The sequence below is a fragment of the Mycteria americana genome, chromosome 25, assembly GCF_035582795.1.
Source record: "Mycteria americana isolate JAX WOST 10 ecotype Jacksonville Zoo and Gardens chromosome 25, USCA_MyAme_1.0, whole genome shotgun sequence".
NCBI lineage: Eukaryota > Metazoa > Chordata > Aves > Ciconiiformes > Ciconiidae > Mycteria > Mycteria americana.
Window position 1 is genome coordinate 1,736,955 of NC_134389.1, and position 22,595 is coordinate 1,759,549.

General features: G+C 60.5%; 5 protein-coding genes across 5 annotated transcripts; 4 read left to right on the forward strand and 1 right to left on the reverse strand.

Annotated features, from left to right (window-relative positions):
- Window positions 1-210: 210 nt before the first annotated feature.
- LOC142420811 (claw keratin-like) lies at window positions 211-627 on the reverse strand. The gene has a single exon (XM_075525075.1). It carries the CDS (start codon window positions 625-627, stop codon window positions 211-213), a length of 417 nt encoding a protein of 138 aa, XP_075381190.1.
- A 4,892-nt stretch (window positions 628-5,519) lies between these two features.
- On the forward strand, window positions 5,520-5,936 carry LOC142420818 (claw keratin-like). The gene has a single exon (XM_075525085.1). It carries the CDS (start codon window positions 5,520-5,522, stop codon window positions 5,934-5,936), a length of 417 nt encoding a protein of 138 aa, XP_075381200.1.
- Window positions 5,937-10,634: 4,698 nt separating this feature from the next.
- LOC142420889 (claw keratin-like) lies at window positions 10,635-11,051 on the forward strand. The gene has a single exon (XM_075525191.1). The coding sequence runs from the start codon at window positions 10,635-10,637 to the stop codon at window positions 11,049-11,051; it is 417 nt and encodes a 138-aa protein (XP_075381306.1).
- Window positions 11,052-15,749: 4,698 nt separating this feature from the next.
- On the forward strand, window positions 15,750-16,166 carry LOC142420888 (claw keratin-like). Its single transcript, XM_075525190.1, has one exon. It carries the CDS (start codon window positions 15,750-15,752, stop codon window positions 16,164-16,166), a length of 417 nt encoding a protein of 138 aa, XP_075381305.1.
- Window positions 16,167-20,864: 4,698 nt separating this feature from the next.
- On the forward strand, window positions 20,865-21,281 carry LOC142420816 (claw keratin-like). Its single transcript, XM_075525083.1, has one exon. The coding sequence runs from the start codon at window positions 20,865-20,867 to the stop codon at window positions 21,279-21,281; it is 417 nt and encodes a 138-aa protein (XP_075381198.1).
- The last annotated feature ends 1,314 nt before the right edge of the window (window positions 21,282-22,595 follow it).

Consider the following 22,595-nt stretch of genomic DNA (forward strand, 5'->3'; position numbering starts at 1 on the left):
TTGGAGACAGTGCTGGAAACCCTAAAGCCACCAGCTGAAGATCTGCAAGGTTACTCTGTGCAAATAAGCAAGGATCATAAAGTTCAAGTTCTTTGCCACAGCCTAAAGAGGGACTGAAAGCTTTGTTCTACACCTGGTGGTAGAAAACAAGAGGTGCTAATTGTGGAGACGAGGGCAGATGCAGCACTGGACCCCATGGATATTTGGGGTTTAGCAGGGCCCGCAGTTGCCGTTGAGGTACCTGTGGCCTTGGCTCCAGCCACCGTATCCGCAGCTCCCAAAGGCTCCGTAGCCCCCATAAAGCCCATAGCCTCCATAGCCCCCAGAGCCCCCATAGCCCCCAAGGCCTCCATACACCCCATAGCCCCCTAAGCCTCCAAAACCGCCACGGCCTCCAAAAGTGCCGCCGTAGCCCCCTCCAACGCCGGGGGCTCCCGCCGAGCCAACAACGCTGTACTGCGGGAAGGAGCTGAGGATGGGCCCGGGGAAGGTGACCACCGAGGCCGGGGGCTGGATCACCACCGTGGAGTCGGGGCACTGCCGCACGCAGGGCTCGTTGGCGGTGTCAGCCAGCGGGGCCGGGGCGGCCACCCCACAGGAAGGGACGCACAGGCTGGAGCAGGACATCTTTCAGGCAGGCAAGGAGTCCTGGAAAACACAGCGGGGATTGGGCAAGAGTGTGGGGAAGGGGCTGTGTCGAGGGAGGCAGGGAGAGATTCCCAAGTCGCTTCCAAGACCCGGGCTTACCCCTCTGATCAGGAGAGTCAAGCGGCAGAAGCTGGATAGAGGGCTGCAAAGCCTTCAGCTCTTTTATACGTGTCCCAGACTGCCCGGGGCATTGGCCAACGGGGTGGTGGCGGAAACTCCACATAATCATGAGATCAAGCGGACAAGCTTCATGACACAGACTGTGATGCGAGGCAATTATATTCCTCCTTACTGGGGACACTGGCGTGCACACGTGCCCTGGAGAGGATAGGGGTGATGGGAGGGGCAGACCATTACACGCCATTACATGAAAGACAAGGCGCTGCTGGAGCTGAACTCGCGGCACCAATAAACCCCGATCTCTCCCTAATCCCCCACTTTGCCTATGGAGAAGAGTCCTGTGCATCCTGCAGAAGCGCTTTGCAATCCTGTGCACAACCATCATGCCTGTCATTACCTCTCTTTTACAAGCCGGTAAAGAGAGGCACTGGGAGGTTGGGCAAAGGGAGAAGCCCTTGCACGTGCTGGGAGTGACTTCCAAATGCCCACCGTCTCCCAATGCCAGCAACAGCTGCTCATCTCGATTTCTTGGTGTCCACAGACGCCTCTATTAATTGCCCACCTCTAAGGCTCTGGAGGACACTCGTGTTTTTAGGTCCCGGTTTCCCTTGATGGCCCTGCAAAGAGTAGTGGAGACGGGTCCCATGGGTGGCAAAACCCCAAACGCACAGGGGGCTGGTAGAGACGCGACGGGCACGGCAGTGGGATAGAGCACGGGAGACTTCTGAGAGGGGGGACGTATATGGAGGAGCAGAAGAGCAGCAACAGGACCTGGTCGCTGTCAGCTCCTTCAGCCTCATGTCTGTGAGCACGGTCCTCCGCGAGCCCTCTCTGGAGGGACTCCATTACTCAGCTGGCTGTTGAGGACTGTGCCAGGAGATGCTGGCCGAGCACCCACAGGGAGCCGGGCTGCACGTGGCCACGCTCGCCACAGGCAGAGGCACGCTGGGCACTGCTGCGCTCCGTGTGCGTGGCTGGGCTGCTGCCGAGTGTGGCGTGGTTGGGCACAGCAATCTTCTGCAAGATGCCCAGGATTCTTCTGCGTAAGCAAAAGGAGATTAGGGACAGATCGGGGTTTATTGGTGCTGCGAGTTCAGCTCCAGCAGCGCCTTGTCTTTCATGGAATGATGTGTCACGGCCCGTCGCTCCCATCACCTCTTTCTTCTCTAGGGCACATCTGCATGCCGATGTCCCCAGTGAGGAGGCATATAATCGTCTCACATCACTATCTGTGCCATGAAGCTTGTCCGCTTGATTTCATAATTGCCTGGGGTTTTTGCAACCACCCCCTTGGCCGATGGCCCGGGCAGGCTGGGACACGTATAAAAGAGCTGAGGGCTTTGCAGCCCTCTGTCCGTCTTCCTCCGCTTGATTCTCCTGAGCATTGTGGTAAGTCCAAGTCTTACCTCCATCTTTCCTTCCTCAGCAGTAGCTTTCTCAAAGTATCTTTTGCTGTGTGCTCCACCACGCTTTCACAGCGCAGAGTTAGGATGCGATGGTCCTGTTTGAGAGCTGTGGGAAGGATGGAAATTTACACTTGTAGGTACGATGCCTTGAGGAGACCAATGGACTCAAGTCCTTTGGGAGCTTGGTGATTTCCCCATCTGCTTTGGACGAGGGAGTTTTTCCTCGCTCCCGTGGGGGAGTAAGAACCAGGGAGCATGAGGGGAGCAAGGGGTCTTAACAAGCATTTCAACTCTGGAACGTGTTTTTGCTCGGACCGCCTGAGATGATGCAGAGCATGTCCTGGGACACTGCTTGCAAGTACGAGGGAGGCAGGATGCATTTGGCATCAGGCCGTGCACTGAGCCGTAGCTCTGCCTTGTCTTGCAGCTTTACCTACGAAACCGAAGGATGCCCTGCTCCAGCCTGTGGGCCCCTTCCTGTGGGGTGGCCTCCCCGGCCCCGCTGGCTGACACCGCCAACGAGCCCTGCGTGCGGCAGTGCCCCGACTCCACGGTGGTGATCCAGCCCCCGGCCTCGGTGGTCACCTTCCCCGGGCCCATCCTCAGCTCCTTCCCGCAGTACAGCGTTGTTGGCTCGGCGGGAGCCCCCGGCGTTGGAGGGGGCTACGGCGGCACCTTTGGAGGCCGTGGCGGTTTTGGAGGCTTAGGGGGCTATGGGGTGTATGGAGGCCTTGGGGGCTATGGGGGCTATGGGGGCCACGGGGGCTATGGAGGCTATGGGCTTTATGGGGGCTACGGAGCCTTTGGGGGTTGCGGATACGGCGGCTGGCGCGGAGGCCACAGGTACCTCAACGGCAACTGCGGGCCCTGCTAAGCCCCACACTGGGTCCGGCCGCAGATGAAGAAGAGCTCCGGAAAAGCCCCTGGCACAGCCCAACACGACGCTCTTGGGAAGCACGTCCCTTTGGCGTCGCTGGCCTCCAGAGCCTGGATGCCTCGTGCCTGCCTGGGGCCCAACTCTGCCTTCCTCCTGCCCCGCTTGAGCTTCCCTTCAAGACCCGTTGCCCCCTGATGACAGAGACCCGCACTGGGTGCCTGCTCCTGTGGCACGGCTGCTGCTCCTTGTAGCTCTGCCCGCTGCCAGGAAACAGGGGAAGGCCCTGGCCAGGCCTCTGCTCTTCACCCCGCTCCCTCCTCCCCTGGAACTGCAATAAAAGCTGCGCTGCATCGCAATGTCGACCCATGGTTTTTCTTGATCCTTCCTTCTTTTTTCCCACTTCCCCCAAACTTCCTCAGGGCGTGTCAGTCTGGGCTGCTTGCATCTCCCACGGTAGTGCCCTTGGAGCATTTGGGCAGTTTGCTCGGTGCGTCACAACTGATGAGGACAGTCCCAGCTGGGTCTTGTGGAGCACATCCCGCTGAGCTTCCTCTGGTCTCCCACCAGCAATAAACACGCTGCATTTCCAAAGCCCACTTCCAATACGTGAACGTGCCAGAGGTGTCTTGCCGCAGCTCTTGCGAATCCTCTGCCAAACCAGTATGCCTGGCATTACCTCCTCCTCCTGTACTGCGGGAAGGAGCTGAGGATGGGCCCAGGGAAGGTGACCACCGAGGCCGGGTGCTGGATCACTACTGTGGAGTCAGGGCACAGCCACACGCAAGGATTGTTGGTGGTGTCAGCCAGCAGGGTTGGGGCGACCACAGGCAGGGGCCCACAGGTTGGAACAGGGCATCCTTCAGTTCAGGAGGTGAAGATGCAAGAATAGGTACAGCTTGGGTTTAGGGTGTGTGCTGGCATGGATAGGGCTCCATATTGCTCCCAGCCAAGTGCAGACCCTGGGGCACATCCCTGCACCACCTCCCTGCACTGTGTCCATGATGCCTCCAGCGCATTTTCAAATGCCAGTCCCGCACTCCTGCACCCTCCTATCACCACTTGCACCTGGCCCAGACAAAACCACCCATCCTGCTGTGCTCCAGTGATAGGGCCACCCCCATGTTCACTAAGGAGGTCCTCAGTGTTGCCTTGTGGTCCTGGCTACATTGTGTGCAAGTATTGCCCTTCCTCAGCCCAGCAGCGGCCGGGACCTTTCTCATCCCCCAGCTCGGTAGCACCAACAACTCCTAGGCTGCCTCCTACCAGGGCTATGCGCTCTGTGGGCTGGTGCCAGGAACAGGGCTGGGAGCTTACCGAGGCTCGCCAGTCAAGGTGGTTAGGACATGAAGTGAGGGAAGCCTGGGGCCATGACAGCTTTTATGCGTCACCACAGCCCTGCTGAAGGAGCTTTGCAGAAAAAGCTGCCCTGAGGCTGCAGGGCGAGGCCTGGCGTTCTCTGCACCGCCAGCACGTGTCTCTCAGCCTGGGATTACCAGAGCCAGACCACGCTGGGTGCCATGAAGCAGACCCCACTCTCAGTGAAGCACTGTGGGGCATGGCATAGCGTGCTCCTCCGAAGCTCTCTCTGGAGGGACTCGATTACTCAGCTGGGCAGCAAGGGCTGTGCCAGGACTGCCTGCCTGAGCAGCAGCAGTGAGGCAGGCTGCACGTGCCCACATTCGCTGCAGGCATGGGCATGTCAGGCAGCCTGCTCTTTGAATTTTCATCAAGGGGACCTGCAAGCCCCAAATACCCAGCAAGGGTCTGGAGATAGCCAAGGTTTAGGGATGTCCCTAGCCCCTGTGAGCCCCCCCAGCCCTTGCCAGCACTGGGAGATGGTGGGCACTTAGGAGCCACCCTGAGCAGGTGGGAAGGCTTCTCCCTTTGCCCAGCCTCCCAGTGCATCTGTTTACAAGCCTGTAAAAGAGAGGTAATGACAGGCGTGATGGTTGTGCACAGGATTGCAAAGCGCTTCTGCAGGATGCGCAGGACTCTTCTCCATAGGCAAAGTGGGGGATTAGGGAGAGATCGGGGTTTATTGGTGCCGCGAGTTCAGCTCCAGCAGCGCCTTGTCTTTCATGTAATGGCGTGTAATGGTCTGCCCCTCCCATCACCCCTATCCTCTCCAGGGCACGTGTGCACGCCAGTGTCCCCAGTAAGGAGGAATATAATTGCCTCGCATCACAGTCTGTGTCATGAAGCTTGTCCGCTTGATCTCATGATTATGTGGAGTTTCCGCCACCACCCCGTTGGTCAATGCCCCGGGCAGTCTGGGACACGTATAAAAGAGCTGAAGGCTTTGCAGCCCTCTATCCAGCTTCTGCCGCTTGACTCTCCTGATCAGAGGGGTAAGCCCGGGTCTTGGAAGCGACTTGGGAATCTCTCCCTGCCTCCCTCGACACAGCCCCTTCCCCACACTCTTGCCCAATCCCCGCTGTGTTTTCCAGGACTCCTTGCCTGCCTGAAAGATGTCCTGCTCCAGCCTGTGCGTCCCTTCCTGTGGGGTGGCCGCCCCGGCCCCGCTGGCTGACACCGCCAACGAGCCCTGCGTGCGGCAGTGCCCCGACTCCACGGTGGTGATCCAGCCCCCGGCCTCGGTGGTCACCTTCCCCGGGCCCATCCTCAGCTCCTTCCCGCAGTACAGCGTTGTTGGCTCGGCGGGAGCCCCCGGCGTTGGAGGGGGCTACGGCGGCACTTTTGGAGGCCGTGGCGGTTTTGGAGGCTTAGGGGGCTATGGGGTGTATGGAGGCCTTGGGGGCTATGGGGGCTCTGGGGGCTATGGAGGCTATGGGCTTTATGGGGGCTACGGAGCCTTTGGGAGCTGCGGATACGGCGGCTGGCGCCGAGGCCACAGGTACCTCAGCGGCAACTGCGCGCCCTGCTAAGCCCCACACTGGGTCCGGCCACAGATGAAGGAGAGCTCCAGAAAATGCCCTGGCACAGCCCAACATGGCGCCCGAAGGAAGGACATCCCTTTGGCGTCGCTGGCCTCCAGAGCCTGGATGCCTCGTGCCTGCCTGGGGCCCAACTCTGCCTTCCTCCTGCCCCGCTTGAGCTTCCCTCCAGGACTTGCTGCCCCCTGACGACGCAGCCCCATGCTGGGTGCCTGCTCCTGCGGCACATCTGATGCTCACTGTTGCTCTGCCCACTGCCAGGAGACAGGGGAAGCCCTTGGCCAGGGCCCCGCTCTTCTCCCAACTCCCTCCTCCCCTGGAACTGCAATAAAAGCTGTGTTGCATCGCAATGTCGACCCATCGTTTTTCTTCCTCCTTCCTCCATACCCAATACCCTGGGTGGCAGCCTTGGCTCCCTGGGCCGCCCCAGCCAGCTCCCACCCGCGACCTCGTCAGGGTGACCTGCGGGAGCTGCCTCGCTTCCTCCTGCCTGCCCTTGACAGCACATGCCTTCACCAGCCAGTCGCCTCCAGCGGGGGCTTTGCTAGTCTCCTTTGACAACAGCTTCTCCCCCTTTGCCCTCCCTGTCTTCTCCCCACTTTGGGCTCCTGCACTCTGCTGGGCCCCACAGTGAGTTTGCTGAACGCTCTGGCCATTCCCCGCAGGCTGCCTGCAGCCCCAGGGCTGCGGGCATTGGGACGCCAGCAGAGCCAGTCCCAACGGCAAAGGCCCACCTCAGGGCCACTTGGGAGGCCACGGGTCCACAGGGGAGAGGGTGAGCAAGCCCCAGCACTGCCTTGCCTCCATCCTCTCCACATTCCTGCACCCCTCCTCCTCCTCCTCCTCCTCCTCCTCTTCTTCCTCTGTCTCCCACTGCTCCTTGGAGCACTTTTGGCATTGCCCTGCACTCACTGCTTGAGCAGAAGCCCTTCCCGGCATTCCTTGTGTCACCCGCCTGCAGCCTGGGGACACGGCTCTGCCCAGGCAGGACAGGAGAGCTTCGCACAGCCCGGTGCTCTGCACCAGACTTTGCTAGCCCTTTGCTGACCTTCCTCGCACACCAGCCCACAAAGTAGCCCGCGCTGCCACACCCACCCAAAGCACCCACCCACGGCAGCCGTGACGGGGTCACCAAAACTCTTGCCATTTTGCTGCCTTTTCTTCCCATCCTGTGTGTTCACAATTGTGGATGACGCATCTTTTCCTGAGCTCGCCAGCAGTGACCAACGTGCTGCCCCACTGCCCTTCCTGATGCCTGTGGCCGGACCCGTCTCTGTGCAAGACCACCTTGCAGCGCCGGGATCACAGGGTCAGAGGAGATACCTGGGGAGGGGAGGGACGTCAGGAGGGTAGGCCGTCCAACGTCCTGCTCAAAGAGCTTTGCGCTTCATGTGAGTGGATACGTGTGGCCATTTCATGGCTCTGAGAGGAAACTTGGGAAAAGTTGGCTGTGTCCACCTCACCCCTTCCCAGTGCCCCCCACCTCTAGCTGGGTGCGGGGCCATGGCCAGCAGCCCTGTACATGCAGTGCTCGCCCCTCCATTTCCCTGGGCCTCCAAATGTGACCAGTAACAAGCCAAGAAAAGGAGGTAATGCCAGGCACGCTGGTTTGGCAGAGGATTCGCAAGAGCTGCGGCAAGACACCTCTGGCACGTTCACGTATTGGAAGTGGGCTTTGGAAATGCAGCGTGTTTATTGCTGGTGGGAGACCAGAGGAAGCTCAGCGGGATGTGCTCCACAAGACCCAGCTGGGACTGTCCTCATCAGTTGTGACGCACCGAGCAAACTGCCCAAATGCTCCAAGGGCACTACCGTGGGAGATGCAAGCAGCCCAGACTGACACGCCCTGAGGAGGTTTGGGGGAAGTGGGAAAAAAGAAGGAAGGATCAAGAAAAACCATGGGTCGACATTGCGATGCAGCGCAGCTTTTATTGCAGTTCCAGGGGAGGAGGGAGCGGGGTGAAGAGCAGAGGCCTGGCCAGGGCCTTCCCCTGTTTCCTGGCAGCGGGCAGAGCTACAAGGAGCAGCAGCCGTGCCACAGGAGCAGGCACCCAGTGCGGGTCTCTGTCATCAGGGGGCAACGGGTCTTGAAGGGAAGCTCAAGCGGGGCAGGAGGAAGGCAGAGTTGGGCCCCAGGCAGGCACGAGGCATCCAGGCTCTGGAGGCCAGCGACGCCAAAGGGACGTGCTTCCCAAGAGCGTCGTGTTGGGCTGTGCCAGGGGCTTTTCCGGAGCTCTTCTTCATCTGCGGCCGGACCCAGTGTGGGGCTTAGCAGGGCCCGCAGTTGCCGTTGAGGTACCTGTGGCCTCCGCGCCAGCCGCCGTATCCGCAACCCCCAAAGGCTCCGTAGCCCCCATAAAGCCCATAGCCTCCATAGCCCCCGTGGCCCCCATAGCCCCCATAGCCCCCAAGGCCTCCATACACCCCATAGCCCCCTAAGCCTCCAAAACCGCCACGGCCTCCAAAGGTGCCGCCGTAGCCCCCTCCAACGCCGGGGGCTCCCGCCGAGCCAACAACGCTGTACTGCGGGAAGGAGCTGAGGATGGGCCCGGGGAAGGTGACCACCGAGGCCGGGGGCTGGATCACCACCGTGGAGTCGGGGCACTGCCGCACGCAGGGCTCGTTGGCGGTGTCAGCCAGCGGGGCCGGGGAGGCCACCCCACAGGAAGGGGCCCACAGGCTGGAGCAGGGCATCCTTCGGTTTCGTAGGTAAAGCTGCAAGACAAGGCAGAGCTACGGCTCAGTGCACGGCCTGATGCCAAATGCATCCTGCCTCCCTCGTACTTGCAAGCAGTGTCCCAGGACATGCTCTGCATCATCTCAGGCGGTCCGAGCAAAAACACGTTCCAGAGTTGAAATGCTTGTTAAGACCCCTTGCTCCCCTCATGCTCCCTGGTTCTTACTCCCCCACGGGAGCGAGGAAAAACTCCCTCGTCCAAAGCAGATGGGGAAATCACCAAGCTCCCAAAGGACTTGAGTCCATTGGTCTCCTCAGGGCATCCTACCTACAAGTGTAAATTTCCATCCTTCCCACAGCTCTCAAACAGGACCATCGCATCCTAACTCTGCGCTGTGAAAGCGTGGTGGAGCACACAGCAAAAGATACTTTGAGAAAGCTACTGCTGAGGAAGGAAAGATGGAGGTAAGACTTGGACTTACCACAATGCTCAGGAGAGTCAAGCGGAGGAAGACGGACAGAGGGCTGCAAAGCCCTCAGCTCTTTTATACGTGTCCCAGCCTGCCCGGGCCATCGGCCAAGGGGGTGGTTGCAAAAACCCCAGGCAATTATGAAATCAAGCGGACAAGCTTCATGGCACAGATAGTGATGTGAGACGATTATATGCCTCCTCACTGGGGACATCGGCATGCAGATGTGCCCTAGAGAAGAAAGAGGTGATGGGAGCGACGGGCCGTGACACATCATTCCATGAAAGACAAGGCGCTGCTGGAGCTGAACTCGCAGCACCAATAAACCCCGATCTGTCCCTAATCTCCTTTTGCTTACGCAGAAGAATCCTGGGCATCTTGCAGAAGATTGCTGTGCCCAACCACGCCACACTCGGCAGCAGCCCAGCCACGCACACGGAGCGCAGCAGTGCCCAGCGTGCCTCTGCCTGTGGCGAGCGTGGCCACGTGCAGCCCGGCTCTCTGTGGGTGCTCGGCCAGCATCTCCTGGCACAGTCCTCAACAGCCAGCTGAGTAATGGAGTCCCTCCAGAGAGGGCTCGCGGAGGACCGTGCTCACAGACATGAGGCTGAAGGAGCTGACAGCGACCAGGTCCTGTTGCTGCTCTTCTGCTCCTCCATATACGTCCCCCCTCTCAGAAGTCTCCCGTGCTCTATCCCACTGCCGTGCCCATCGCGTCTCTACCAGCCCCCTGTGCGTTTGGGGTTTTGCCACCCATGGGACCCGTCTCCACTACTCTTTGCAGGGCCATCAAGGGAAACCGGGACCTAAAAACACGAGTGTCCTCCAGAGCCTTAGAGGTGGGCAATTAATAGAGGCGTCTGTGGACACCAAGAAATCGAGATGAGCAGCTGTTGCTGGCATTGGGAGACGGTGGGCATTTGGAAGTCACTCCCAGCACGTGCAAGGGCTTCTCCCTTTGCCCAAGCTCCCAGTGCCTCTCTTTACCGGCTTGTAAAAGAGAGGTAATGACAGGCGTGATGGTTGTGCACAGGATTGCAAAGCGCTTCTGCAGGATGCGCAGGACTCTTCTCCATAGGCAAAGTGGGGGATTAGGGAGAGATCGGGGTTTATTGGTGCCGCGAGTTCAGCTCCAGCAGCGCCTTGTCTTTCATGTAATGGCGTGTAATGGTCTGCCCCTCCCATCACCCCTATCCTCTCCAGGGCACGTGTGCACGCCAGTGTCCCCAGTAAGGAGGAATATAATTGCCTCGCATCACAGTCTGTGTCATGAAGCTTGTCCGCTTGATCTCATGATTATGTGGAGTTTCCGCCACCACCCCGTTGGCCAATGCCCCGGGCAGTCTGGGACACGTATAAAAGAGCTGAAGGCTTTGCAGCCCTCTATCCAGCTTCTGCCGCTTGACTCTCCTGATCAGAGGGGTAAGCCCGGGTCTTGGAAGCGACTTGGGAATCTCTCCCTGCCTCCCTCGACACAGCCCCTTCCCCACACTCTTGCCCAATCCCCGCTGTGTTTTCCAGGACTCCTTGCCTGCCTGAAAGATGTCCTGCTCCAGCCTGTGCGTCCCTTCCTGTGGGGTGGCCGCCCCGGCCCCGCTGGCTGACACCGCCAACGAGCCCTGCGTGCGGCAGTGCCCCGACTCCACGGTGGTGATCCAGCCCCCGGCCTCGGTGGTCACCTTCCCCGGGCCCATCCTCAGCTCCTTCCCGCAGTACAGCATTGTTGGCTCGGCGGGAGCCCCCGGCGTTGGAGGGGGCTACGGCGGCACTTTTGGAGGCCGTGGCGGTTTTGGAGGCTTAGGGGGCTATGGGGTGTATGGAGGCCTTGGGGGCTATGGGGGCTCTGGGGGCTATGGAGGCTATGGGCTTTATGGGGGCTACGGAGCCTTTGGGAGCTGCGGATACGGCGGCTGGCGCCGAGGCCACAGGTACCTCAGCGGCAACTGCGCGCCCTGCTAAGCCCCACACTGGGTCCGGCCACAGATGAAGGAGAGCTCCAGAAAATGCCCTGGCACAGCCCAACATGGCGCCCGAAGGAAGGACATCCCTTTGGCGTCGCTGGCCTCCAGAGCCTGGATGCCTCGTGCCTGCCTGGGGCCCACCTCTGCCTTCCTCCTGCCCCGCTTGAGCTTCCCTCCAGGACTTGCTGCCCCCTGACGACGCAGCCCCATGCTGGGTGCCTGCTCCTGCGGCACATCTGATGCTCACTGTTGCTCTGCCCACTGCCAGGAGACAGGGGAAGCCCTTGGCCAGGGCCCCGCTCTTCTCCCAACTCCCTCCTCCCCTGGAACTGCAATAAAAGCTGTGTTGCATCGCAATGTCGACCCATCGTTTTTCTTCCTCCTTCCTCCATACCCAATACCCTGGGTGGCAGCCTTGGCTCCCTGGGCCGCCCCAGCCAGCTCCCACCCGCGACCTCGTCAGGGTGACCTGCGGGAGCTGCCTCGCTTCCTCCTGCCTGCCCTTGACAGCACATGCCTTCACCAGCCAGTCGCCTCCAGCGGGGGCTTTGCTAGTCTCCTTTGACAACAGCTTCTCCCCCTTTGCCCTCCCTGTCTTCTCCCCACTTTGGGCTCCTGCACTCTGCTGGGCCCCACAGTGAGTTTGCTGAACGCTCTGGCCATTCCCCGCAGGCTGCCTGCAGCCCCAGGGCTGCGGGCATTGGGACGCCAGCAGAGCCAGTCCCAACGGCAAAGGCCCACCTCAGGGCCACTTGGGAGGCCACGGGTCCACAGGGGAGAGGGTGAGCAAGCCCCAGCACTGCCTTGCCTCCATCCTCTCCACATTCCTGCACCCCTCCTCCTCCTCCTCCTCCTCCTCCTCTTCTTCCTCTGTCTCCCACTGCTCCTTGGAGCACTTTTGGCATTGCCCTGCACTCACTGCTTGAGCAGAAGCCCTTCCCGGCATTCCTTGTGTCACCCGCCTGCAGCCTGGGGACACGGCTCTGCCCAGGCAGGACAGGAGAGCTTCGCACAGCCCGGTGCTCTGCACCAGACTTTGCTAGCCCTTTGCTGACCTTCCTCGCACACCAGCCCACAAAGTAGCCCGCGCTGCCACACCCACCCAAAGCACCCACCCACGGCAGCCGTGACGGGGTCACCAAAACTCTTGCCATTTTGCTGCCTTTTCTTCCCATCCTGTGTGTTCACAATTGTGGATGACGCATCTTTTCCTGAGCTCGCCAGCAGTGACCAACGTGCTGCCCCACTGCCCTTCCTGATGCCTGTGGCCGGACCCGTCTCTGTGCAAGACCACCTTGCAGCGCCGGGATCACAGGGTCAGAGGAGATACCTGGGGAGGGGAGGGACGTCAGGAGGGTAGGCCGTCCAACGTCCTGCTCAAAGAGCTTTGCGCTTCATGTGAGTGGATACGTGTGGCCATTTCATGGCTCTGAGAGGAAACTTGGGAAAAGTTGGCTGTGTCCACCTCACCCCTTCCCAGTGCCCCCCACCTCTAGCTGGGTGCGGGGCCATGGCCAGCAGCCCTGTACATGCAGTGCTCGCCCCTCCATTTCCCTGGGCCTCCAAATGTGACCAGTAACAAGCCAAGAAAAGGAGGTAATGCCAGGCACGCTGGTTTGGCAGAGGATTCGCAAGAGCTGCGGCAAGACACCTCTGGCACGTTCACGTATTGGAAGTGGGCTTTGGAAATGCAGCGTGTTTATTGCTGGTGGGAGACCAGAGGAAGCTCAGCGGGATGTGCTCCACAAGACCCAGCTGGGACTGTCCTCATCAGTTGTGACGCACCGAGCAAACTGCCCAAATGCTCCAAGGGCACTACCGTGGGAGATGCAAGCAGCCCAGACTGACACGCCCTGAGGAGGTTTGGGGGAAGTGGGAAAAAAGAAGGAAGGATCAAGAAAAACCATGGGTCGACATTGCGATGCAGCGCAGCTTTTATTGCAGTTCCAGGGGAGGAGGGAGCGGGGTGAAGAGCAGAGGCCTGGCCAGGGCCTTCCCCTGTTTCCTGGCAGCGGGCAGAGCTACAAGGAGCAGCAGCCGTGCCACAGGAGCAGGCACCCAGTGCGGGTCTCTGTCATCAGGGGGCAACGGGTCTTGAAGGGAAGCTCAAGCGGGGCAGGAGGAAGGCAGAGTTGGGCCCCAGGCAGGCACGAGGCATCCAGGCTCTGGAGGCCAGCGACGCCAAAGGGACGTGCTTCCCAAGAGCGTCGTGTTGGGCTGTGCCAGGGGCTTTTCCGGAGCTCTTCTTCATCTGCGGCCGGACCCAGTGTGGGGCTTAGCAGGGCCCGCAGTTGCCGTTGAGGTACCTGTGGCCTCCGCGCCAGCCGCCGTATCCGCAACCCCCAAAGGCTCCGTAGCCCCCATAAAGCCCATAGCCTCCATAGCCCCCGTGGCCCCCATAGCCCCCATAGCCCCCAAGGCCTCCATACACCCCATAGCCCCCTAAGCCTCCAAAACCGCCACGGCCTCCAAAGGTGCCGCCGTAGCCCCCTCCAACGCCGGGGGCTCCCGCCGAGCCAACAATGCTGTACTGCGGGAAGGAGCTGAGGATGGGCCCGGGGAAGGTGACCACCGAGGCCGGGGGCTGGATCACCACCGTGGAGTCGGGGCACTGCCGCACGCAGGGCTCGTTGGCGGTGTCAGCCAGCGGGGCCGGGGAGGCCACCCCACAGGAAGGGGCCCACAGGCTGGAGCAGGGCATCCTTCGGTTTCGTAGGTAAAGCTGCAAGACAAGGCAGAGCTACGGCTCAGTGCACGGCCTGATGCCAAATGCATCCTGCCTCCCTCGTACTTGCAAGCAGTGTCCCAGGACATGCTCTGCATCATCTCAGGCGGTCCGAGCAAAAACACGTTCCAGAGTTGAAATGCTTGTTAAGACCCCTTGCTCCCCTCATGCTCCCTGGTTCTTACTCCCCCACGGGAGCGAGGAAAAACTCCCTCGTCCAAAGCAGATGGGGAAATCACCAAGCTCCCAAAGGACTTGAGTCCATTGGTCTCCTCAGGGCATCCTACCTACAAGTGTAAATTTCCATCCTTCCCACAGCTCTCAAACAGGACCATCGCATCCTAACTCTGCGCTGTGAAAGCGTGGTGGAGCACACAGCAAAAGATACTTTGAGAAAGCTACTGCTGAGGAAGGAAAGATGGAGGTAAGACTTGGACTTACCACAATGCTCAGGAGAGTCAAGCGGAGGAAGACGGACAGAGGGCTGCAAAGCTCTCAGCTCTTTTATACGTGTCCCAGACTGCCCGGGCCATCGGCCAAGGGGGTGGTTGCAAAAACCCCAGGCAATTATGAAATCAAGCGGACAAGCTTCATGGCACAGATAGTGATGTGAGACGATTATATGCCTCCTCACTGGGGACATCGGCATGCAGATGTGCCCTAGAGAAGAAAGAGGTGATGGGAGCGACGGGCCGTGACACATCATTCCATGAAAGACAAGGCGCTGCTGGAGCTGAACTCGCAGCACCAATAAACCCCGATCTGTCCCTAATCTCCTTTTGCTTACGCAGAAGAATCCTGGGCATCTTGCAGAAGATTGCTGTGCCCAACCACGCCACACTCGGCAGCAGCCCAGCCACGCACACGGAGCGCAGCAGTGCCCAGCGTGCCTCTGCCTGTGGCGAGCGTGGCCACGTGCAGCCCGGCTCCCTGTGGGTGCTCGGCCAGCATCTCCTGGCACAGTCCTCAACAGCCAGCTGAGTAATGGAGTCCCTCCAGAGAGGGCTCGCGGAGGACCGTGCTCACAGACATGAGGCTGAAGGAGCTGACAGCGACCAGGTCCTGTTGCTGCTCTTCTGCTCCTCCATATACGTCCCCCCTCTCAGAAGTCTCCCGTGCTCTATCCCACTGCCGTGCCCATCGCGTCTCTACCAGCCCCCTGTGCGTTTGGGGTTTTGCCACCCATGGGACCCGTCTCCACTACTCTTTGCAGGGCCATCAAGGGAAACCGGGACCTAAAAACACGAGTGTCCTCCAGAGCCTTAGAGGTGGGCAATTAACAGAGGCGTCTGTGGACACCAAGAAATCGAGATGAGCAGCTGTTGCTGGCATTGGGAGACGGTGGGCATTTGGAAGTCACTCCCAGCACGTGCAAGGGCTTCTCCCTTTGCCCAACCTCCCAGTGCCTCTCTTTACCGGCTTGTAAAAGAGAGGTAATGACAGGCGTGATGGTTGTGCACAGGATTGCAAAGCGCTTCTGCAGGATGCGCAGGACTCTTCTCCATAGGCAAAGTGGGGGATTAGGGAGAGATCGGGGTTTATTGGTGCCGCGAGTTCAGCTCCAGCAGCGCCTTGTCTTTCATGGAATGGCGTGTAATGGTCTGCCCCTCCCATCACCCCTATCCTCTCCAGGGCACGTGTGCACGCCAGTGTCCCCAGTAAGGAGGAATATAATTGCCTCGCATCACAGTCTGTGTCATGAAGCTTGTCCGCTTGATCTCATGATTATGTGGAGTTTCCGCCACCACCCCGTTGGCCAATGCCCCGGGCAGTCTGGGACACGTATAAAAGAGCTGAAGGCTTTGCAGCCCTCTATCCAGCTTCTGCCGCTTGACTCTCCTGATCAGAGGGGTAAGCCCGGGTCTTGGAAGCGACTTGGGAATCTCTCCCTGCCTCCCTCGACACAGCCCCTTCCCCACACTCTTGCCCAATCCCCGCTGTGTTTTCCAGGACTCCTTGCCTGCCTGAAAGATGTCCTGCTCCAGCCTGTGCGTCCCTTCCTGTGGGGTGGCCGCCCCGGCCCCGCTGGCTGACACCGCCAACGAGCCCTGCGTGCGGCAGTGCCCCGACTCCACGGTGGTGATCCAGCCCCCGGCCTCGGTGGTCACCTTCCCCGGGCCCATCCTCAGCTCCTTCCCGCAGTACAGCATTGTTGGCTCGGCGGGAGCCCCCGGCGTTGGAGGGGGCTACGGCGGCACTTTTGGAGGCCGTGGCGGTTTTGGAGGCTTAGGGGGCTATGGGGTGTATGGAGGCCTTGGGGGCTATGGGGGCTCTGGGGGCTATGGAGGCTATGGGCTTTATGGGGGCTACGGAGCCTTTGGGAGCTGCGGATACGGCGGCTGGCGCCGAGGCCACAGGTACCTCAGCGGCAACTGCGCGCCCTGCTAAGCCCCACACTGGGTCCGGCCACAGATGAAGGAGAGCTCCAGAAAATGCCCTGGCACAGCCCAACATGGCGCCCGAAGGAAGGACATCCCTTTGGCGTCGCTGGCCTCCAGAGCCTGGATGCCTCGTGCCTGCCTGGGGCCCACCTCTGCCTTCCTCCTGCCCCGCTTGAGCTTCCCTCCAGGACTTGCTGCCCCCTGACGACGCAGCCCCATGCTGGGTGCCTGCTCCTGCGGCACATCTGATGCTCACTGTTGCTCTGCCCACTGCCAGGAGACAGGGGAAGCCCTTGGCCAGGGCCCCGCTCTTCTCCCAACTCCCTCCTCCCCTGGAACTGCAATAAAAGCTGTGTTGCATCGCAATGTCGACCCATCATTTTTCTTCCTCCTTCCTCCATACCCAATACCCTGGGTGGCAGCCTTGGCTCCCTGGGCCGCCCCAGCCAGCTCCCACCCGCGACCTCGTCAGGGTGACCTGCGGGAGCTGCCTCGCTTCCTCCTGCCTGCCCTTGACAGCACATGCCTTCACCAGCCAGTCGCCTCCAGCGGGGGCTTTGCTAGTCTCCTTTGACAACAGCTTCTCCCCCTTTGCCCTCCCTGTCTTCTCCCCACTTTGGGCTCCTGCACTCTGCTGGGCCCCACAGTGAGTTTGCTGAACGCTCTGGCCATTCCCCGCAGGCTGCCTGCAGCCCCAGGGCTGCGGGCATTGGGACGCCAGCAGAGCCAGTCCCAACGGCAAAGGCCCACCTCAGGGCCACTTGGGAGGCCACGGGTCCACAGGGGAGAGGGTGAGCAAGCCCCAGCACTGCCTTGCCTCCATCCTCTCCACATTCCTGCACCCCTCCTCCTCCTCCTCCTCCTCCTCCTCTTCTTCCTCTGTCTCCCACTGCTCCTTGGAGCACTTTTGGCATTGCCCTGCACTCACTGCTTGAGCAGAAGCCCTTCCCGGCATTCCTTGTGTCACCCGCCTGCAGCCTGGGGACACGGCTCTGCCCAGGCAGGACAGGAGAGCTTCGCACAGCCCGGTGCTCTGCACCAGACTTTGCTAGCCCTTTGCTGACCTTCCTCGCACACCAGCCCACAAAGTAGCCCGCGCTGCCACACCCACCCAAAGCACCCACCCACGGCAGCCGTGACGGGGTCACCAAAACTCTTGCCATTTTGCTGCCTTTTCTTCCCATCCTGTGTGTTCACAATTGTGGATGACGCATCTTTTCCTGAGCTCGCCAGCAGTGACCAACGTGCTGCCCCACTGCCCTTCCTGATGCCTGTGGCCGGACCCGTCTCTGTGCAAGACCACCTTGCAGCGCCGGGATCACAGGGTCAGAGGAGATACCTGGGGAGGGGAGGGACGTCAGGAGGGTAGGCCGTCCAACGTCCTGCTCAAAGAGCTTTGCGCTTCATGTGAGTGGATACGTGTGGCCATTTCATGGCTCTGAGAGGAAACTTGGGAAAAGTTGGCTGTGTCCACCTCACCCCTTCCCAGTGCCCCCCACCTCTAGCTGGGTGCGGGGCCATGGCCAGCAGCCCTGTACATGCAGTGCTCGCCCCTCCATTTCCCTGGGCCTCCAAATGTGACCAGTAACAAGCCAAGAAAAGGAGGTAATGCCAGGCACGCTGGTTTGGCAGAGGATTCGCAAGAGCTGCGGCAAGACACCTCTGGCACGTTCACGTATTGGAAGTGGGCTTTGGAAATGCAGCGTGTTTATTGCTGGTGGGAGACCAGAGGAAGCTCAGCGGGATGTGCTCCACAAGACCCAGCTGGGACTGTCCTCATCAGTTGTGACGCACCGAGCAAACTGCCCAAATGCTCCAAGGGCACTACCGTGGGAGATGCAAGCAGCCCAGACTGACACGCCCTGAGGAGGTTTGGGGGAAGTGGGAAAAAAGAAGGAAGGATCAAGAAAAACCATGGGTCGACATTGCGATGCAGCGCAGCTTTTATTGCAGTTCCAGGGGAGGAGGGAGCGGGGTGAAGAGCAGAGGCCTGGCCAGGGCCTTCCCCTGTTTCCTGGCAGCGGGCAGAGCTACAAGGAGCAGCAGCCGTGCCACAGGAGCAGGCACCCAGTGCGGGTCTCTGTCATCAGGGGGCAACGGGTCTTGAAGGGAAGCTCAAGCGGGGCAGGAGGAAGGCAGAGTTGGGCCCCAGGCAGGCACGAGGCATCCAGGCTCTGGAGGCCAGCGACGCCAAAGGGACGTGCTTCCCAAGAGCGTCGTGTTGGGCTGTGCCAGGGGCTTTTCCGGAGCTCTTCTTCATCTGCGGCCGGACCCAGTGTGGGGCTTAGCAGGGCCCGCAGTTGCCGTTGAGGTACCTGTGGCCTCCGCGCCAGCCGCCGTATCCGCAACCCCCAAAGGCTCCGTAGCCCCCATAAAGCCCATAGCCTCCATAGCCCCCGTGGCCCCCATAGCCCCCATAGCCCCCAAGGCCTCCATACACCCCATAGCCCCCTAAGCCTCCAAAACCGCCACGGCCTCCAAAGGTGCCGCCGTAGCCCCCTCCAACGCCGGGGGCTCCCGCCGAGCCAACAACGCTGTACTGCGGGAAGGAGCTGAGGATGGGCCCGGGGAAGGTGACCACCGAGGCCGGGGGCTGGATCACCACCGTGGAGTCGGGGCACTGCCGCACGCAGGGCTCGTTGGCGGTGTCAGCCAGCGGGGCCGGGGAGGCCACCCCACAGGAAGGGGCCCACAGGCTGGAGCAGGGCATCCTTCGGTTTCGTAGGTAAAGCTGCAAGACAAGGCAGAGCTACGGCTCAGTGCACGGCCTGATGCCAAATGCATCCTGCCTCCCTCGTACTTGCAAGCAGTGTCCCAGGACATGCTCTGCATCATCTCAGGCGGTCCGAGCAAAAACACGTTCCAGAGTTGAAATGCTTGTTAAGACCCCTTGCTCCCCTCATGCTCCCTGGTTCTTACTCCCCCACGGGAGCGAGGAAAAACTCCCTCGTCCAAAGCAGATGGGGAAATCACCAAGCTCCCAAAGGACTTGAGTCCATTGGTCTCCTCAGGGCATCCTACCTACAAGTGTAAATTTCCATCCTTCCCACAGCTCTCAAACAGGACCATCGCATCCTAACTCTGCGCTGTGAAAGCGTGGTGGAGCACACAGCAAAAGATACTTTGAGAAAGCTACTGCTGAGGAAGGAAAGATGGAGGTAAGACTTGGACTTACCACAATGCTCAGGAGAGTCAAGCGGAGGAAGACGGACAGAGGGCTGCAAAGCCCTCAGCTCTTTTATACGTGTCCCAGCCTGCCCGGGCCATCGGCCAAGGGGGTGGTTGCAAAAACCCCAGGCAATTATGAAATCAAGCGGACAAGCTTCATGGCACAGATAGTGATGTGAGACGATTATATGCCTCCTCACTGGGGACATCGGCATGCAGATGTGCCCTAGAGAAGAAAGAGGTGATGGGAGCGACGGGCCGTGACACATCATTCCATGAAAGACAAGGCGCTGCTGGAGCTGAACTCGCAGCACCAATAAACCCCGATCTGTCCCTAATCTCCTTTTGCTTACGCAGAAGAATCCTGGGCATCTTGCAGAAGATTGCTGTGCCCAACCACGCCACACTCGGCAGCAGCCCAGCCACGCACACGGAGCGCAGCAGTGCCCAGCGTGCCTCTGCCTGTGGCGAGCGTGGCCACGTGCAGCCCGGCTCCCTGTGGGTGCTCGGCCAGCATCTCCTGGCACAGTCCTCAACAGCCAGCTGAGTAATGGAGTCCCTCCAGAGAGGGCTCGCGGAGGACCGTGCTCACAGACATGAGGCTGAAGGAGCTGACAGCGACCAGGTCCTGTTGCTGCTCTTCTGCTCCTCCATATACGTCCCCCCTCTCAGAAGTCTCCCGTGCTCTATCCCACTGCCGTGCCCATCGCGTCTCTACCAGCCCCCTGTGCGTTTGGGGTTTTGCCACCCATGGGACCCGTCTCCACTACTCTTTGCAGGGCCATCAAGGGAAACCGGGACCTAAAAACACGAGTGTCCTCCAGAGCCTTAGAGGTGGGCAATTAATAGAGGCGTCTGTGGACACCAAGAAATCGAGATGAGCAGCTGTTGCTGGCATTGGGAGACGGTGGGCATTTGGAAGTCACTCCCAGCACGTGCAAGGGCTTCTCCCTTTGCCCAACCTCCCAGTGCCTCTCTTTACCGGCTTGTAAAAGAGAGGTAATGACAGGCGTGATGGTTGTGCACAGGATTGCAAAGCGCTTCTGCAGGATGCGCAGGACTCTTCTCCATAGGCAAAGTGGGGGATTAGGGAGAGATCGGGGTTTATTGGTGCCGCGAGTTCAGCTCCAGCAGCGCCTTGTCTTTCATGTAATGGCGTGTAATGGTCTGCCCCTCCCATCACCCCTATCCTCTCCAGGGCACGTGTGCACGCCAGTGTCCCCAGTAAGGAGGAATATAATTGCCTCGCATCACAGTCTGTGTCATGAAGCTTGTCCGCTTGATCTCATGATTATGTGGAGTTTCCGCCACCACCCCGTTGGCCAATGCCCCGGGCAGTCTGGGACACGTATAAAAGAGCTGAAGGCTTTGCAGCCCTCTATCCAGCTTCTGCCGCTTGACTCTCCTGATCAGAGGGGTAAGCCCGGGTCTTGGAAGCGACTTGGGAATCTCTCCCTGCCTCCCTCGACACAGCCCCTTCCCCACACTCTTGCCCAATCCCCGCTGTGTTTTCCAGGACTCCTTGCCTGCCTGAAAGATGTCCTGCTCCAGCCTGTGCGTCCCTTCCTGTGGGGTGGCCGCCCCGGCCCCGCTGGCTGACACCGCCAACGAGCCCTGCGTGCGGCAGTGCCCCGACTCCACGGTGGTGATCCAGCCCCCGGCCTCGGTGGTCACCTTCCCCGGGCCCATCCTCAGCTCCTTCCCGCAGTACAGCGTTGTTGGCTCGGCGGGAGCCCCCGGCGTTGGAGGGGGCTACGGCGGCACTTTTGGAGGCCGTGGCGGTTTTGGAGGCTTAGGGGGCTATGGGGTGTATGGAGGCCTTGGGGGCTATGGGGGCTCTGGGGGCTATGGAGGCTATGGGCTTTATGGGGGCTACGGAGCCTTTGGGAGCTGCGGATACGGCGGCTGGCGCCGAGGCCACAGGTACCTCAGCGGCAACTGCGCGCCCTGCTAAGCCCCACACTGGGTCCGGCCACAGATGAAGGAGAGCTCCAGAAAATGCCCTGGCACAGCCCAACATGGCGCCCGAAGGAAGGACATCCCTTTGGCGTCGCTGGCCTCCAGAGCCTGGATGCCTCGTGCCTGCCTGGGGCCCACCTCTGCCTTCCTCCTGCCCCGCTTGAGCTTCCCTCCAGGACTTGCTGCCCCCTGACGACGCAGCCCCATGCTGGGTGCCTGCTCCTGCGGCACATCTGATGCTCACTGTTGCTCTGCCCACTGCCAGGAGACAGGGGAAGCCCTTGGCCAGGGCCCCGCTCTTCTCCCAACTCCCTCCTCCCCTGGAACTGCAATAAAAGCTGTGTTGCATCGCAATGTCGACCCATCGTTTTTCTTCCTCCTTCCTCCATACCCAATACCCTGGGTGGCAGCCTTGGCTCCCTGGGCCGCCCCAGCCAGCTCCCACCCGCGACCTCGTCAGGGTGACCTGCGGGAGCTGCCTCGCTTCCTCCTGCCTGCCCTTGACAGCACATGCCTTCACCAGCCAGTCGCCTCCAGCGGGGGCTTTGCTAGTCTCCTTTGACAACAGCTTCTCCCCCTTTGCCCTCCCTGTCTTCTCCCCACTTTGGGCTCCTGCACTCTGCTGGGCCCCACAGTGAGTTTGCTGAACGCTCTGGCCATTCCCCGCAGGCTGCCTGCAGCCCCAGGGCTGCGGGCATTGGGACGCCAGCAGAGCCAGTCCCAACGGCAAAGGCCCACCTCAGGGCCACTTGGGAGGCCACGGGTCCACAGGGGAGAGGGTGAGCAAGCCCCAGCACTGCCTTGCCTCCATCCTCTCCACATTCCTGCACCCCTCCTCCTCCTCCTCCTCCTCCTCCTCTTCTTCCTCTGTCTCCCACTGCTCCTTGGAGCACTTTTGGCATTGCCCTGCACTCACTGCTTGAGCAGAAGCCCTTCCCGGCATTCCTTGTGTCACCCGCCTGCAGCCTGGGGACACGGCTCTGCCCAGGCAGGACAGGAGAGCTTCGCACAGCCCGGTGCTCTGCACCAGACTTTGCTAGCCCTTTGCTGACCTTCCTCGCACACCAGCCCACAAAGTAGCCCGCGCTGCCACACCCACCCAAAGCACCCACCCACGGCAGCCGTGACGGGGTCACCAAAACTCTTGCCATTTTGCTGCCTTTTCTTCCCATCCTGTGTGTTCACAATTGTGGATGACGCATCTTTTCCTGAGCTCGCCAGCAGTGACCAACGTGCTGCCCCACTGCCCTTCCTGATGCCTGTGGCCGGACCCGTCTCTGTGCAAGACCACCTTGCAGCGCCGGGATCA

Coding starts and splice junctions, on each gene's coding strand:
- LOC142420888 (XM_075525190.1), top strand. CDS start 15,750: ATGTCCTGCTCCAGCCTGTGCGTCCCTTCCTGTGGGGTGGCCGCCCCG.
- LOC142420811 (XM_075525075.1), bottom strand. CDS start 627: ATGTCCTGCTCCAGCCTGTGCGTCCCTTCCTGTGGGGTGGCCGCCCCG.
- LOC142420816 (XM_075525083.1), top strand. CDS start 20,865: ATGTCCTGCTCCAGCCTGTGCGTCCCTTCCTGTGGGGTGGCCGCCCCG.
- LOC142420889 (XM_075525191.1), top strand. CDS start 10,635: ATGTCCTGCTCCAGCCTGTGCGTCCCTTCCTGTGGGGTGGCCGCCCCG.
- LOC142420818 (XM_075525085.1), top strand. CDS start 5,520: ATGTCCTGCTCCAGCCTGTGCGTCCCTTCCTGTGGGGTGGCCGCCCCG.